Source organism: Hyperoodon ampullatus (assembly GCF_949752795.1).
Source record: "Hyperoodon ampullatus genome assembly, chromosome: 5".
Classification (NCBI taxonomy): Eukaryota; Metazoa; Chordata; class Mammalia; order Artiodactyla; family Ziphiidae; genus Hyperoodon; species Hyperoodon ampullatus.
Genome location: NC_136918.1, coordinates 58,782,090 through 58,798,927, shown reverse-complemented (window position 1 = coordinate 58,798,927; position 16,838 = coordinate 58,782,090). Strand labels below are relative to the sequence as shown.

The 16,838-nt window shown below is 36.5% G+C and overlaps 1 protein-coding gene across 1 annotated transcript; it reads right to left on the bottom strand.

Annotated features, from left to right (window-relative positions):
- Window positions 1-6,734: 6,734 nt before the first annotated feature.
- On the bottom strand, window positions 6,735-16,443 carry SLC2A2 (solute carrier family 2 member 2; the record flags this gene model as incomplete). Its single annotated transcript, XM_079704784.1, has 7 exons — window positions 6,735-6,935; window positions 7,023-7,226; window positions 7,894-7,995; window positions 12,061-12,165; window positions 14,610-14,797; window positions 15,284-15,446; window positions 16,351-16,443. The coding sequence occupies 7 exons, from the start codon at window positions 16,441-16,443 to the stop codon at window positions 6,735-6,737; spliced, it is 1,056 nt and encodes a 351-aa protein (XP_079560910.1).
- Window positions 16,444-16,838: the final 395 nt, after the last annotated feature.

The following is a 16,838-nucleotide window of genomic DNA, read 5'->3' as shown; positions in this document are numbered from 1 at the left end:
TCTCTCCTTTTGCTGAATTCCATGTCTTTCTCTCTCTCTCTCTCTTTTTTTTTTGGGCACAGTACACATTCCACTTGTTTCATGAGAGAAGGTACAGAACAGGTAAGTTTTTGAGTCTTGCATGTCTGGAAATATGCCTAATTCTACTTTTACACTCAACTGGTAATATGTCTGGGAACAGAATTCTAGGCTGGAAATAATTTTCCTTCAGAATTTTGTAGGTATTGTTCCATAGCCTTTTAGCTTTCACAGTTGCTATTTAGATATGACATGCTTTTATGAAGCCTGTTTCTTTGTATGTGACTTGTCTTTACTTTCTAGATGCTTTTATATGTACTTTTTAACTGCTGGTGCTCTGAAATTTCATGATGAAATTTTGTGCTTTGTTTATTCGTGTTTCACACACAATAAACTTTCAATCTCAAGCCTTGTTCTTCAGCTCAGCAAAATTCCAGTATGATTTGTCTTTGATAATTTCCTTCCTTCTATTTTGATTTTTTTTTTTTCTCTTTTGAGCTCCCATTGTTTAGATGCTGGATCTTCTGGGCTGATCCTCTTAAGTTTCATTTCTTCCTCTCCTCTCCTCCTCCCTCTTCCTAGCATTTAGTTTGTTAATAACTTATAATAACTTGTCAGAGTTGGGCATGTTATCTCTTATTCATGGACAAAAACATATGTTTTCATGCTCAATAATGTGCCTGCAGTTGGGCATTAAGCCAGTTCTTTGCCCAACACCTCTTTCATAGTCATCCTTCTCCTACTTTACAAAAGACAAGTATAGTCCTCCTTGAATCCTGACTTTCACCGTGGCGCATTGCTCCAGACTCAAACCTTCAGCAGTGCCAAAAAAAAAAGGATACTTGGAAATGATTTTAACTGTAACGCCTACCTTAATTAAGGTGGCATAAGAAATAGTATATTTGGGCCTGAGTTAGGATATTTTGAATTCAGACATTGTAGAACAGGGTACTGACCCCTTTGATTTAGCAGACCTTACCCAATTATTTTCAAAGTGCATTTGCTCCTGAAGGAAAGACCAGTAAAAGTAAAGAATATAAAGCAACTGTAAGAAATGCAGGAGACAGACTTGTGACCAGTACCCATGTCTCATTTACGTTTACCTGTGGAAGCACTGGAATTCAGACATGAGATGACTGTCACAGGAATGAGTATTAAGGTGCTCATTGGAAGTGAAAAATTAAGTCAGATAGAAAGTGTCTGATTTAGAAAATTAGTTTGACAATAAGGACTGAGTTTGCCCATTGGTTATAACAGACATTTTCCATGAATTGAACAAGCTAACAAGCTGTATATGAGCTCTCATCTGAGGTTTGATGTGACTAGAGCATGTGATAAAATAGAAGAATTTTATCACATATATGTGAAAATGCATGAAATTAATAATATTTCAATTCTCCCAAACCCTTCTGAGTATATCATGTTAAGGAAGTTGCCTCTAAGTGAAAGATTCAACAATATAACTAATAGTCTTTTAATAAGTCTTGGTAAAGCCTTTTTGGTATGCTGCCCAGAAACTAGGGAGAGAATAATTTTAACAACTGGATAACAAGTCCTTTCACAACACAGGTTCTTTGATTTCAACAAAATTAAAGGGCCCAATTGAGTTATTAGCTGATAGTTTATTAAAAATTACTTTGATGATTAATTTTTATGTGCTTTTTGGCTATAACTTAGAAACAGTTATAGAATTAAATGACATTGGTCCTTCCATTCCATTATTTATGAAAACAAGATTTTCAATACATCTATAATAACAAAAAGTAATGATAGGATTTATGTTGAACACTTTCACATTGGCAATAAGAAATATCTCTCCATTAGTTTTGTTTTTTTTTTTTTTTTTTTTTTTTTTTTTTGCGGTACACGGGCCTCTCACTGCTGTGGCCTCTCCCGTTGCGGACCCCAGGCTCCGGACGCGCAGGCTCAGTGGCCATGGCTCATGGGCCCAGCCACTCCGCGGCACGTGGGATCTTCCCGGGCCGGGGCATGAACCCGTGTCCCCTGCATCGGCAGGCGGACTCTTAACCACTGCGCCACCAGGGAAGCCCCTATCCATTAATATTTAAATTATTTGAAGAAAACCCATACTTCTCACTGAGATGAATTTCTAAAATAAATATTTTTAAAATGATAAATGTATATAACGGAGTCACTTTGCTGTACAGCAGAGATTGGCACAATATTGTAAATCAACTATACTTCAATTAAAAAATTTAAAAATGAATAATTTTATCAAAATTTGTAATATGGATAATTTTCATCAGTTATGTGCTACTAATTATCATAAATGCTAACTCAATCCAGAAAAGAAAAAGAGGTTAAACATTTTGACCTTTGTAGACATAGGACATTTTTAAAAATTAAAATTCAAATTATAGATATTTTTTGTTGCAGAAACTTAGAATCATTAAAAATATTTTAAAGCACATATATTTATTACTTTAGGATATAATTCTTTGGGGGAAATGGAACAGAAATATGAGAATAGAAAATAATGCAGTAAATTTTCCAACTGTTAAATATAAAAATATATTGATATATATATTTTAAATGGTTATGGTGAGTAACAAATTTCTATGGTAATTAAATGCTATTGAATAAATAGAGCATAGCAATTTTAAAATGTAAATATATACTATATTTTGAAAAATTATATCCTTTGCAGCTATTTAAACATACGATGGAAAATTTTAGATATTAACTTAAAAATTTTAAAACCACTAACTTACAGTTTTTCCTTTTCTCTCCTTTGTACTATAACTATTTGTTTTCAAATTTTATCCCCTTTATGAGTATGCAGGTGAATGAGGATAGGGACCATGTTTTCTAAGCTTTGTATCCTTTACAAAACTTTAATAAAGTGTCTTGTTCATAATAGGAGCACAATTCAATATTTACTGAATTAAATTATTTCTATTTTCATCAAAGGGAGTCATTCATTCCTCTTCAATTGTTCTTCCCTAGCCTACAGGTTAGTTTTTTCTACTACTGATAATCAAAACAATTGCTTGATGGAAATAAAATTTTGGTTTAAAATGTAACTCACTTAGTATCTTAAAAATGAGAATAGGAAAGATACTGTGAGAAGGAAATGAGTATATACAATAAACCAATATCAATTTTCTTAAATGTGGTTATTTTCTACATAAAATAAAACAACACAGTATTTGGAAATATACTTATTGACATAAAACTATAGTGTATGCATACTATAAATATGTATACATTCATATAGTTTATGTATGTGTATAGATATTAATAGTGTATACATACTAATAAAACAAGTTTATTTTCATGATGATTCTTTCTAATGTGCACTCAATTAGAAAGCAGTAAAAACACCAGCAGATGGCTCAGAGTGGTTGACAATAAACCTTTTCTCCTCAGGTCACTAATACAGAATTGTAATGAAAAATTATATATACTTTACTCAGCACCTTTGCTTAGGACACTGTAAGCACAAGATATTGCCTAATTCTGCTTTATTTGCTATGTTTGCAACAATAAGCTAGCAAGAAGAAGTAGCTTATGCATGTATATTGGTCTATACACTTTTGCAATTTTTGAGGATTATCAAGGTTTGGTTTTGCCCTGTGATTTAATCCTATTAAATTACATTTAAATATGATATATAGCATTTTATTTTGTACTTAGTATTATCCAAAGAAATAATATTACATATAGACCTCTTAAAAAATAACTTTGGCAAAAACAAGTTTAAAAAATACAATAGAAACTCTTATAACCTACTTAGAAATATCAGGTATGGGTTTAAGAATTAGATAGCCTAATATCTACCCTAATTCTTACCATTCCCTTGTCATCGTGAGACTGTTGCTTGAAATAAGAAAATATTATCTTGAATTTATAAAACTTTTTTTATTCAAAACAAAAAATTGGAACTATCTTATATATGATAGTCCTGTATCCTAACAGTATCTTCATGAGTACTAATTCTAGGTAACATTTATTGAGCACCCCCTTTGTACCAGACACTCTGCTTAGCACTTTACATTTAATCCTCACAACAACTCTCTGAGGTAGGTATATGATTGAGCCCTCTTTACAAAAGAGGCCTTCAGTTTGAGGTTCATGGAAGGAAAAAGATGCAGATAGGGATGTTTATACCCTGGTCTTCCTGAGCTCCTCAATAGACTGAGCTCCTTGAGGAGGGGCTTTCTCTTACTGTGTCTCAGCATGCATTACTGTGCTGATCACGTAGAGGAGAGTGGGGAGAAGGAAGTGAGAGAAGATCCTTGCATTGGTGTCATGACAGTGGGCAACACTAGATCTAGCAGATGAGTGGCCAAATCAGAAGTGTAATCATACTCCGAGCAAGCTAAGAGAAAACCACGTTTGTAAGGATGTTAGAGTATGAAAATAATTCCACAAGAATGATAGCGTACTATGAAAATTAAACATTCAAACACACGTCTAATTTCCCTGGGATTAAATCTAATTAATTAGTGTCGATATTATTATATATTATGATGAATATTGTTGAAAACCTAGGAGTTTTTTTAATCATGTTAAGCTAGTTCCTTTGTCTTAGCCTCTCATTTCATCTTAATGTTTCTTTTCAACTCACTTGTATCTCTGAAAGGAAAAAATTATGAAAGGGAAACAATGCATGTCATTTACATTTCTCTGAGGCAGAAAACTTCAGGGTCCGAATATTTGGTATTTGTGGTCAATCAGAATAATTAAGTAAAACTTAAAAGGGGTCTTTTGGGTTCTTTATTTAAACCTTTACTACTTTATTCTAAATGAGGTCAGGAATAGTGATTAAAGAATGTGAATAAATCACATTCATCGCCTATAAATATGTTAAATTTCTTCACCAGTGCAACTTTGGGTTTCTCAAAGGCCATCAGCATCCTGAAGAAGACAGGAGCCGCAAGATGAGCCATTTTCCTGCTCCTGCCCTATTCAGAGTCCCTACTTTTTTTTTTTTTTAACAGAGTTCACAGTTTAGCAAAGACGTCTACTGAACTATTTAAGCTCACTTTGACTATGTTCTGAAGTCCTAAGTGAAAGTAGTTTATCCCAAATTGGCCCAGAGGAAACAAAAATCAAAGTGAAAAGAAATAACTTCATGTTGTTTGGAATGTCAAATTACGTAAAGGGAAACACATTTGGTCAAAAAAAGGAAAGAGAAATAAAGGAAAAAAAAAAAAAGAAAAAACAAACAACCCCCCACCAAGTGTTCAGTATTGTTTTTCCCACTCTTAAAGAGAACTTTTTAAAAAGTGCCTTTCTTTTATGCACATTAAAGCAAATGTAAAAAAGATTGATTCAGTGCTCTGCTTTGTGAGGAAAACAGCCTAAAGATACTTTAGCTCCCTGCTAAGCCTTTGGTATCCATCAGAACTGTATTTCCATAGTTGCAAAATTGACTGTAATTGAAAGTCTGTTCAATTATCTGTGTATTTCCAATTTGTCCACATAAAAGCACTTGTAACAGTGCCTGGCACATAGGTAGTGTACAATAAATGGTAGCAATTGCAATAGAACAGCTTAGATAGCATCCATATACTGCTAAGGCAAAAAAGGAAACGTCAAATGGGATGATTGTTTTGTGTTAGGGGACTCAAGTCTTTTCAAGAAAATTTAAAAAGGATATTGATCAAGTCTGAAATTAAACATTCATGAATTTTCAGGAGGCTGCCCTTAGGATCTTCCAACCTTACCTTTTCAACTCTATTTTAAAACATAAGAATTCAGAAAATATTTTTTAACAAACAGAGCAATCTTTTACTTCCAACTTCCTAGGTTAGACTGTTCTATCTTATTTGGGGTTTGAGGAGATATACAAAGTGTTTGATTTATCACTGTTTGAGTATATTTTATAACACAACTCAGAAAACCAAGCTGTGCTCAGCTAAAAAGCAAAACAAACTATAGCTCAAAGGATTGAACCAGCAAGGAATTAACATGGGTTTATAATAGCTGTTAATATTAACTGATAACCCATGCTAAATGACCAGGTAAAACCTTTTAGTGTTTAATCTTACAAAAACCATTTGGTCATCAAAGTAACAAAAAAAAATTTTTTTCCCCAGATACTGAAAGATTTTGGTAAGCCTACCCAAAATAAAAGTTTTTCTTTATAACCATATTTTAATGTGCTTAATAAACTATTCCACATGAAAAATAACAGAAAAAACTTTTTAAGCACAACACAAATTCTAATGCACAAGAAAAAAGCTGAGGGGAAAAATTGGAAAAGTTATCAATTTTAACATGGACCTTACTGCCACTAGTCATATCTCCCTTAGTATTGATATGAGGTCTGCAGGTAGGAAAATTCCAACTTAATCGTATTTAAATATGTAAATTTTGGTTGTGTCTTCAGGTTTCTAGTCACGTGCTTAATGAAGCAATAACTCTGAAACTGCTTCAACTTCAGGATACTCTTGTTGTAAAGGACAGCACTAAGAACATTAGAATGTACTTGCCATATAGTGTACCAAAATGAGCTAGACTTTTTGGTTTACTTAATTATAGAGTCTTACCACCCAAAATAGATTCTCAAAGTTAAAAAAAAATACTTTCTTTATAATATTTGATAAGATTTCTGATCAAAGCCTATAACATCTCTTTAAAAAATAAAACAGTACTTCAAGATGTAGATATAAAATTCTCAAAAAACTTGTCATTTAAAAAACACTGCTTCCCTCCTGTTTCTGTTCCTGTCAAAAAGCAGGTTATCTTTACACAGTTTCTGTAGCTCCAAGGAATTCCATTTCTACAGCAGCTTTTGGTGCTTTGGTTGAAGCACTCTTCCTTCGGAACTCTGCTGCGATTTCCTCAAAGGACTTTCCTTTGGTTTCTGGAACTTTGAAAAATGTAAACAGAGTAAAGGCCAGGACTACACCAGCAAAGAGGAAAAACACATAAGGTCCACAGAAGTCCTGCACAGAGAATAAACAGAGTTCCAATTAGCAGCTCTTCAACCTTATCTTCTGTTCAGTAAATTTGTACAGTATTAGGCTGCTTACCGCAATGTACTGGAAACACAGAGCTATAATGAAATTGCAGGTCCAGTTGCTGAATGCAGCCATTGCTAAAGCAGCAGGGCGTGGTCCTTGACTAAAAAACTCAGCCACCATGAACCAGGGGATGGGGCCTGGTCCAATTTCAAAAAAACTGACAAAGAGGAAGATGGCTGTCATGCTCACGTAACTCATCCAAGGCAACTTATTCTGAGGAGAAAACAAAAACAAACCAAAAGTGGAACTGACATTGACTGCTTCTTCCTTTAGCTAGGTAGATTCTCATTGAGTTCAGAGATGACATAGCTCCCTTCCTGATGTGTTTATATTCAATTAAGTATAAGTTATTCTAGTCATAGACAAGTTTATTCTAGTTTTAGTCATCCTTAAATCTTTTGCGTTATAGGAAATCCTCTGGATTAGGATTTTCCATGACTCTTAGTCACTCTTTTCCTGTGAAAGAGGAAAAGCAAGGATCCAGTGGCCTTTGCTTCTACTCATACCAAGGTTGCTAGACAGGATGGATGACCTCCTGTAAAGTAGTGGATGCTGGTGCTGGGCTGGAAAGGTCTAGGTACTTGTCCAAGGTCACACAGGCAGCCAAGTGGCAGAGCCAGGATTAGAACCTGGTTGGGCTAATCCCAGAGCTTGTGCTCTACTATTATATACACTGCCTCTCTGGGTAACAAGCACAATTTACCTGCTGATGTTCTATATTTAAACCCCTAAACTAGTTCTCTTTTTCTTTACATTTCTCCTTTGTATTATATGCTGTTCCTCTTGCTTTATTTCGTAAATCAATCTCAAACGTTTAACCTGCAGCTCAGAAGTGCTATCATATGGTAACCAAAAATCTCAGTGCAGGCACCAAACTCACCAGTAGCACAAGTCCCACCGACATGAAGATGGCACAAACAAACATCCCACTCATTCCGATTAAAAACAGAGAGCGTCGCCCTGCCTTCTCCACAAGGAATACCTAGGAAAATTTTAAAACATATTGGCTTTATACTTAAATCGTTTTTTACTGCCAAAGAGCTCATTTTAATTTATACAGCTGGAAAGAGGCCGTTCTGTTATTCCGTTTTACAGATGTGGAACTCAGGAGGGGGATGACTCTTGCCTGGGGTGGCAAAGCTGTTCTCAGTGAACAGAGGTGATTAACAACTACTGGCTTCCTTTCGTCACGTTGATTTGAACAGGCCATTCTAGAGAAAGAACCATAGCATTACCACCACCTGATGTTTATCACCTTGGGTGCAATATTTAGAGACTGGACCTCTTGGATCTCTCCCAATATATTTCCTGTAGACTTAAAATACGAAGGTCCTACATAAAAATAACGTTAATTTCCCTTCTGATAATTATCCTAAGTTATAATTGCAAGGGTTTGAGCACTGTAGACCCCTGAAACAGTACAACTGTTATGTGTTAACTATTCTCATCCAACTTTCTTACTGCAAATAAAGTCAAACTGTGTCCACTCAGGGGAAGCATACAGAATTTGATGGCCTTACCAAAATAGTCAGGTCCGCATTTTTCTGGTGAGCCTAAATGTACCTGGTGCTGGTAATGAACTATCCACTTGAAAAGGTATGACTTTAAAGCAAAAGGTTAAAGTGCTTTCTTATCCTAATTCAGGAGATTTGGCATCGATTCCTTTGGGTCTGTGGATCTTTGCACTAATGGTTAAGATTTACAATGAGCCAGGACCAGAGTTTGTTGAATAGACTCTTGCTTGATCCTTGGAATACTGCCAAGGTTGGTGAGTTACACACACAAAAACTACCTGTCATAATTTCTCACTTCAGTGAGTAAATTGGTTAGGCTCATAAATCTATCAGTAAATCAACAGCAATCCAATACCCTTAGTATAGTGAGCTTTGGCTCTGAAAATATCTGAGAAACATTTCTTTTCACCTACAATGAAAGCCCCTTTCAACTAAGAGGCATTTCATATTAGAGTTTCAAATCACTTCAGGGTGGTAAGCAAGGAGCCACATTAAAAAAATTTTTTTTTAATTTTCTTTATTTTTTTTGGCTCTGTGGGGTCTTAGTTGCAGCATGCGGGATCTTTCGTTGTGGTGCGTGGGCTTCTCTCTTAGTTGTGGTGTGCAGGTTTTCTCTCTCTAGTTGAGGCGTGCGGGTTCCAGAGCGTGTGGGCTCTGTAATTTGTGGTATGTGGGCTGTCTTGTTGAGGCGCTCGAGCTCAGTAGTAGCGGAGCATGGGCTCTAGGGCGTGTGGGCTTCAGTAGTTGTGGCTCACGGGCTCTAGAGCATAGGCTCAGTAGTTGTGGCGCACGGGCTTAGTTGCCCCGTGGCATGTGGAATCTTAGTTCCCTGACCAGGGATCAAACCCGCGTCCCCTTCATTGGAAGGCGGCTTCTTTACTACTGGGCCACCAGGGAAGCAAGGAGCCCACGTTTAATTGTTGAGAAAAAAGTGGGAAAAACAAACCTTTCTCAAGTTCATAAAATTTCTCTATATATTTTGACTCTTTAATTATGACTTTTAAATCTGATTTGATGACACCATGTCAAGCTGCCAAGAAAACTGGAGGATTTCTTCAGGAATAAGGGCTTTTACTGTGTCTGTTTCTTCTATTTCTGAACAATTATTGCTAATAGGATTATAAACTCTAAAACTACATGTCTTGAAAAATGAGTTGGACTCCCTCCTTGGGGCTAGGTGACACTCAGGAAGGGGTGTGATACAGGGTGAGATTTGGTCAGGGGCCAGAGATGTCTACCTGACCTTAATTCTCATTTTCGCTGCAGACACTGTACATCACTCAGATCCTGGATGCTTACTTGGAGCCACTCTTTCTCCTCTAGACCTGTGCTGCCTTCCAGTTCCCTTTATATTCTTCCTGTTTTGTTTGCTCACTCAAGATTACAGGCTCCCTTCTACCAGCTCATTAGTTTAAAAGAAAATCTGGAAATGTGGAATATAATTCAGCATCGAGTTAGGAAAGTCTATCTCTTTCTCCAAGTACTCATCCAGAAAAAAAAGATTGATTATGTTCCTTCCAAACTGTTGAAACATTAATGTTATCAGTACATATTCCTAATTGCACATCTTTATTTGAAAGGATACACGGAATTCAGTAACCTTGGTTGATTTTGGCGAGAGAAACTGGATGACTGAGAGGCTGTCCTTTTTGTACTTCTTTGAACTTTAAAACAACTTTTCAAAAATAAATATAATTAAAAATGTTAACTGTTATCTGTAGTCCTGGAGGGTTAATTAGTTGCTTAGAGTTGACTTTTTAAAATTGTGTCAGGGGGCTTCCCTGGTGGCGCAGTGGTTGAGAGTCTGCCTGCCGATGCAGGGGACACGGGTTCGTGCCCCGGTCCAGGAAGATCCCACATGCCGCGGAGCGGCTGGGCCCGTGAGCCATGGCTGCTGAGCCTGCGCGTCTGGAGCCTGTGCTCCACAATGGGAGAGGCCACAACAGTGAGAGGACCGCGTACCGCGAAAAAAAAAAAAAATTATGTCAGTCATGCAAAAACTTTCACAGAATAAAAGGATGAGTTCAAAAAAGGTAGATTCAAAATAATCAAGGCTCTATTTTCAGAACAACTCTTCCCACTCCCTGGGGTTGGCTGGTGGCGGGGAGGACACAAATGGAATTCTGCAGTAGTTTTCTCATTAGGCATTCTTAGAGTTTGGGTTACCCTGATCTTGATAACATGATGCTTTACATAGCAAATCCTGTTATACATAAAATGTTTTAATCATAGTCTCTATATGAGAAAAATATGTTGAAGTGGGATTTGCGAAAATATTATCTCAGGAGACAAAAGAATGGGAATAGTCCCTTGGATTCCATCCTAGTACCAGGCCTTTATTGGTTTAGAGTGGCCTTTTGGATTGAACAGGCATTACCTCTAAAGGCATTTCTACGGAAGCACTGGTGTTCCCTTATTATCTGTTCTTCCTTCTCTTTCCAAGGTCCAGTTCTATTTAATGTGGTCTAGACAAACCTGCCTTTTGATCTAGGTAGCCAGGCTGTAATTTATTGACTACTCTAGGTAACAGTTAAAAGTCCATGCGCTGAGAATGAAAAACAAGTGACTAAAGTATATTGAGTATATAGCACTGTGACCAAAATTAAAAAGCACAAGCTTTTTTAACATCTGTATTCAAAGATAAAAATAAGCTCAATTATCCTCATTTTAAAGTGAGTTACGTTAGTTGGGAAGTTTGGGGGGTTTTGTTGTTGTTTTTTGTTTACTTTAATTCTTAGATTGTTATATTAAATATTATTACTGTCAATATACTGAATCGTTCCTTAGATAAGGTATTTGGTCTTAAGAAGAGTATATGACCTCTTCCCTTGTTGAGAAAAAGTTTCAAAAGTATATAACAACATTTGACAGTTGAAACAAGTTACATTTCAAAAATAGCAATAACATTTCAAGTTATAAACCGCTTCTATTCCGTCCTCTCATAATACCACAGTCATATACATCACCAGAAGCCATGGCCTTGTGAACTACCTGGAAGTTCTGCCCAATGGCCTAACATCGTAAGAATTTACTGAATCAGTTTAATTTTGCTAGAGGCTTAGCTATCTAATTGAGAGGACCATGTTTATTTTTAAAATGTTTTTTCTAAGATATCAGGATAAAAATGTTCAACCATGGAAGGAGAGGATCTAGGATCCAATGCTGATAGAAATGACAAGCTGTTTGCTAATATCAAGGGGCTTAAGTACAGAGCAAAGGAGAAAGAGCCCAGGTATTTACACAAAAATACCAAGTGTCTGTGTCCCCAAGTGAGTTACTAATTCACAAATGAGTGACCAATGACATCTTCAGCAGATAAGGAGAACCAGTGATCCACCTGTTCAGTTATGCCTAATCTCAATACAATGGTTGGTTATTCACATATAGGATTCTCCCTGTGACCCACTTGGTTCTATCTACGTACCCACTACACGTGGACAATAAGTCATAGGTCACTTATATTACAAGGTTATTTTACTCCCATTTCTGGACTGAGGAACAAGCAGAATATTTATATAGAGTATTTTACTTACGGAGAGAGCAGTGAAAACTGTGTTGACAGCACCAACTCCGATGGTTGCATAAACAGGTTGGCTGATTCCAGCCGTCTGGAAAATGCTGGTAGAGTAGTAAAATATCTGCAAAATAATAATAGTTTAGCCTTAATCAAGAAGCCTAGCACTCATGGCTTTAAAGCAAGAATTATTTTAGTTTGTTTATTTTTAGGTGTTTCAATGGAACCAGAGTCCCTAGAACTCCCAAAAGGTTTTATCCACCCTCTTCTTCCAGGGAAGGAGAAACCACAATCTTCCTTCACTGTGTAAAGCTTCCAGTCACTTAAAAGTTCTCCTTATATTTAGCTGAAAACTCTACATCTGCACTTTATTTTTTTGTTAAAGTATAAAATACATGCAAAAAAGTACACATATCGTTTAAGTGTACAGCTCAATTAATTTTCACAAACTAAACACACCTGTATAGTCTAGATAAAAAATAAATCATTTCCTGCCCTCCAGAAGCCCCCTAAATGTCACCCTTTTTTCAAAGGAAACTCTTTCAACTTCTATCCTTATAGATAAATTTTGCCTAGTCTTGTACGTGATATAAATGGAACCACATATTTTGTGTGTATTTTGTATCTGGCATCAACATTACTTTTGTGAGAATTATCCATATTGTTGTGTTTTCAGGCTGTTCATTATCATTGCTGTTCAGTGTATAATTGTATTAATATACCACAATTTAGTTACTCATTCTACTATTGATGGGTATTTAGGTAGTTATCATTTAGAGTGGTTATGAATCGTGCTGCTATGAACATTGTAGTACAAGCCTTTTGGTAAAATATGTATACATTTACACCTAGGAATAGAATTGCTGGGTTGTAGTGTATGCATGTTCTCAGCTTTGATAGATACTGCCCAACAGTTTTCCAAAGAAGTTGTGTCACATACATACTACTATATATAAAATAGATAGCTAATGGGGACCTACTGTATAGCACAGGGAACTCTACTCAGTACTCTGTAATGGCTTATATGGGAAAGAATCTAAAAAAAGAGTGGATATATGTATTTCTGTAACAGATTGCTGTACACCTGAAACTAACACAACACTGTAAATCAATTATACCTCAATAAAAATTTTTTTTAAAAGTTGTGTCAATTTGTACTCTCACCAGTGTGTATCAGAGTTCTGGCTGTCATTGCATGTAACCCCAAATTTTCCACCAGTCTCAGTGGATGGAGAAATCTGATTCACAACCTCCCTAATAGGCTTTATTATTTGGTTATGTCCTTATGTTTATAATAGTCTTTTAGATCATCTTTTTTGTTCTATCATCTTCCATCAGTTCCTTTCCCACATAACATGTCCTGCTGCTGGTGCCTCTCCCTGCAGACATGGCTGACGCAGGAGGACTGTTGAGACTGTGTTCAGGGAGGAGTGGATTACTCACTGCGCACCAGCCCACCGTTTTAGGCTGCCTGACAGCGCGTGGTTCAACACTTCCTGGATGCCTCTAAGTCAGGCACTGGGATGGAAGCTAAAGCAGGGAGGTTTAGAGAGATTAAGTGTTGTGCTCTTGGATATACAAGCAGAGCTGAGAGAGAGGATACAGATTTGGTCACTGAGTCCCAAAGTTATAAAGAGTTAAGAGATAAAAAATGAGTATCAGGGACCTTTTAAAGGAGGATGGAGACCACAGCAGAGCAGCATTCACTTTGTGGAGTGAGGCTCAGGTCTTCTTTTGCTTCAACTCATGCTTCAACGTTTGCTTTCTTTGCTTCCCCCAAGTCTCTGCCCATTCATCAGTCACCCCCAAAGTGTCTTTGTGAATCTAGGATTGGCTCACTATAAAAGCCCAAACCACATTTTTAACAGCAATGAAAGGGGATAAGTGATTTTCTTTATCTAGTTTCTTAACAAATGCTTAGTTTTTTTCTTCTAGTAGCTAATTGTCAGTAGAACAATTTGAGTCCGAATAATACGAGAATTTCAATTCAAAACCTAAATGCTAGCTAGTTTAGTACACAGGATGTTTTTCAGTCATGTCTTTTCTATTACCCTTACTCACCAATATCATATCAGTTCACTCTATTGTTTATTTTGTGTGCTATCTCCCCCAATAGAGTGAAAGTTTCTTGGATGGCAGGAAACTTCTTTGCACAAGGCTATCTGGTATACTTCATTTAAATAGACAGAGGGAATCATGGACTGCTTTTGCTTAGGCTATCAGAAATCCTAAATTTGATACTCAACTCTGGAAGCCCCTTGTAATTTAGTCTTCTAGTTATATTTATTCTCCTTTTCCCTCTTTTGTATTCATTATGACTTGCCTTTTAACCTTCATCTTAATAGACATGCAGACCATTGATTATTGACATTTTAAAAAACTGTAAGCTGATTTTAGAAGGCAGATGAGTCAAGACAAAAAATTAATGCTCATTCAATATATTTGTTGCAGTAAGACATGTGATGTCAACATTTTAAAGTATCCTTTAGTTATTTAAACTTAAACCCCTTTCCTCATCTATCTTAATTTACTTTGCTCTTAAGAGTTAGGGGATGTTCTTAAACTTACCCCATTTATTCCAGAAAATTGCTGAGCCATGTGCAGCATCAATGACACTAGAATAGGCTGTCGGTAGCTGGAATTGGTGAAGAGCTGAATTATGGAGACTTTCTTTTCACTTGATGCTTCTTCCCTTTCTTTTCTCATCTCAGTGATGTCATTGGTGACATCATCACTTCCTCTGAGTCTTTTCAAGCCTGTCCCCCAAAACGATCAGGTTGACACAACTCAGGTCAAAACAAAAATAAATTTATTTGTATTATGTTAATGAAAGAGCTACAGTTCTGCATAGCCCTTTCTGTTGCTTAATAGCATGGGTGTTGGAAATTCTTTCTTGTTAAATTAAATCCTGCTTTTTTATTTCTCAAAAAACAGAACATTTCGCTTCATCTTATGACAAACAAAACTGTGATCCTCATTATCATAGAAGGATAATGCAGGAAAGGTCTTTTAGAAGTCTCTGTATGTGGATTTTCTGTTTGGGTTTGTGTGAATGTTTATGGTTGCAAAAGGCATACACCAGTCATATTAAGTGATCTTGCATATTCTTCTTACATATAATCACTGACTTCATTTGGAAAGCACTGGTACCAATTTCATGAGTATCCATTCATGCACACTCTTTCTCATTAGCTGATAGTTCCAAAACAATAGGAAGAATGTAAAACCACCCATAGACTTACTTTTCTTTGCTTTGGCTTCCTCATCCAACTTGATGTAAAGGTATCTGGGGCTTTCTGGACAGAAGAAGAGCAGCAAAGATTGGAGAACAGCTGGCACAGCAGACAGACCAAGCAGGATGTGCCACAGCTCATGATTGCCCAGGATAAAGTCGAGGCCAACGATCTGAAAAGTCAGGGAGGAAGCATATCAACTGTACATCACTTTGGATCTGCCTTCTGAAACAATTTGTTGAAAAAGCACATGGCTATTTGATAGTAATCCCTGACAACTGTGACTCACGTATGCACAAGCATGCACAAGATGAAAACTACTGTTAATGTGTCTCATCTGAACTGAATTATGGACTCTTTGTTCTACAAAGAATTCACCTAGATTTGTTTTCATTAACTCCTATGGGACATTTAGGATGCAAATCAACCAAACTTTTAAGCACACATTTGATATCTAAAACAACAGCAAAAATCATGCACCTTTGGACCTTTGTTAAAAAAATTTCTTCTTAGATTACCCAGAACTTAAATAGAATGGGGTTACATAGATAAAACAATTAATCTGATGAGAACTAGTTTTGTGATCCCTACTGCAAGTAGTTTATCCTCTGGATAGCCATAGGTTTGAGGTTCTAGGACTCCCTCTGAGAACGTAGGCCAGAAGGAAAGAATAGAGCCAGCTGAACAAGAACTGCTATTGTATGCATTTGCATATTAAATTTGAGCAGGTAAGATGCTCAGAACAAAGGAAATCTGAGTAGGCAAAATTTTGAAATTTTTTATTCCTTGAAATCTAAATGGACTACTTTAATTCTAGAATAGCTCCAGCAGTTCAAGACGTGGCTTACCAGGTCACCTCCAGTGCCAACCCCACCACAACTCCAAGGGTAAAAGTGAAGAGTGGAGTAGTAGTACTTTAGCTTTGAGCTAAAAAGCCTATGTCTCTATACCACCTCCACTACCACCTGTGGAACTGCCTTTTTCCTCTGTGTTGTTCTACAGTGAGAGTGGACAATCAGGGAAGGAGAAGTTGGGTAAAGTAGAGGATGGGTGAGGTAGGGGGTGGGAGTTTTTACCTGACTAATAAGAATGCCTGTGACAATGGCCAACTGATGAAGGGCACCAATAGCACCCCTGAGCGTGGTTGGAGCAATTTCACCAATGTACATTGGAACCAAGCCTGAAATTAACCCTGAATGAAACATGAACATAAATGTTAAAGTGTAGCCAGGACTATCTCAATAACAATAATTCTGTTTAAGTACAGTCAATATTCTGCTGAAACTCCCTTCCTGAGTTCATTGGAAGGAAGTGCCCTTGTCACCAACAATTACACACAGTTTACACAAAGAATGTTTGTTGGTGCGACTCCAAATGAAGTTGTAGTTGGATATACAAATAGAAAGGAATGGTTAGTCATGCATTTGGCAATTATTCATAGCATTGTCTTATTTAGTTTAAAAAAATCCATGTTAATATTGAGTTTGTATCATAATGCCTTAGGTTACCTTCAGAAAAGAGACTGAAGAATGCTTTAACAATATTCTTAAAAACACAATAATAT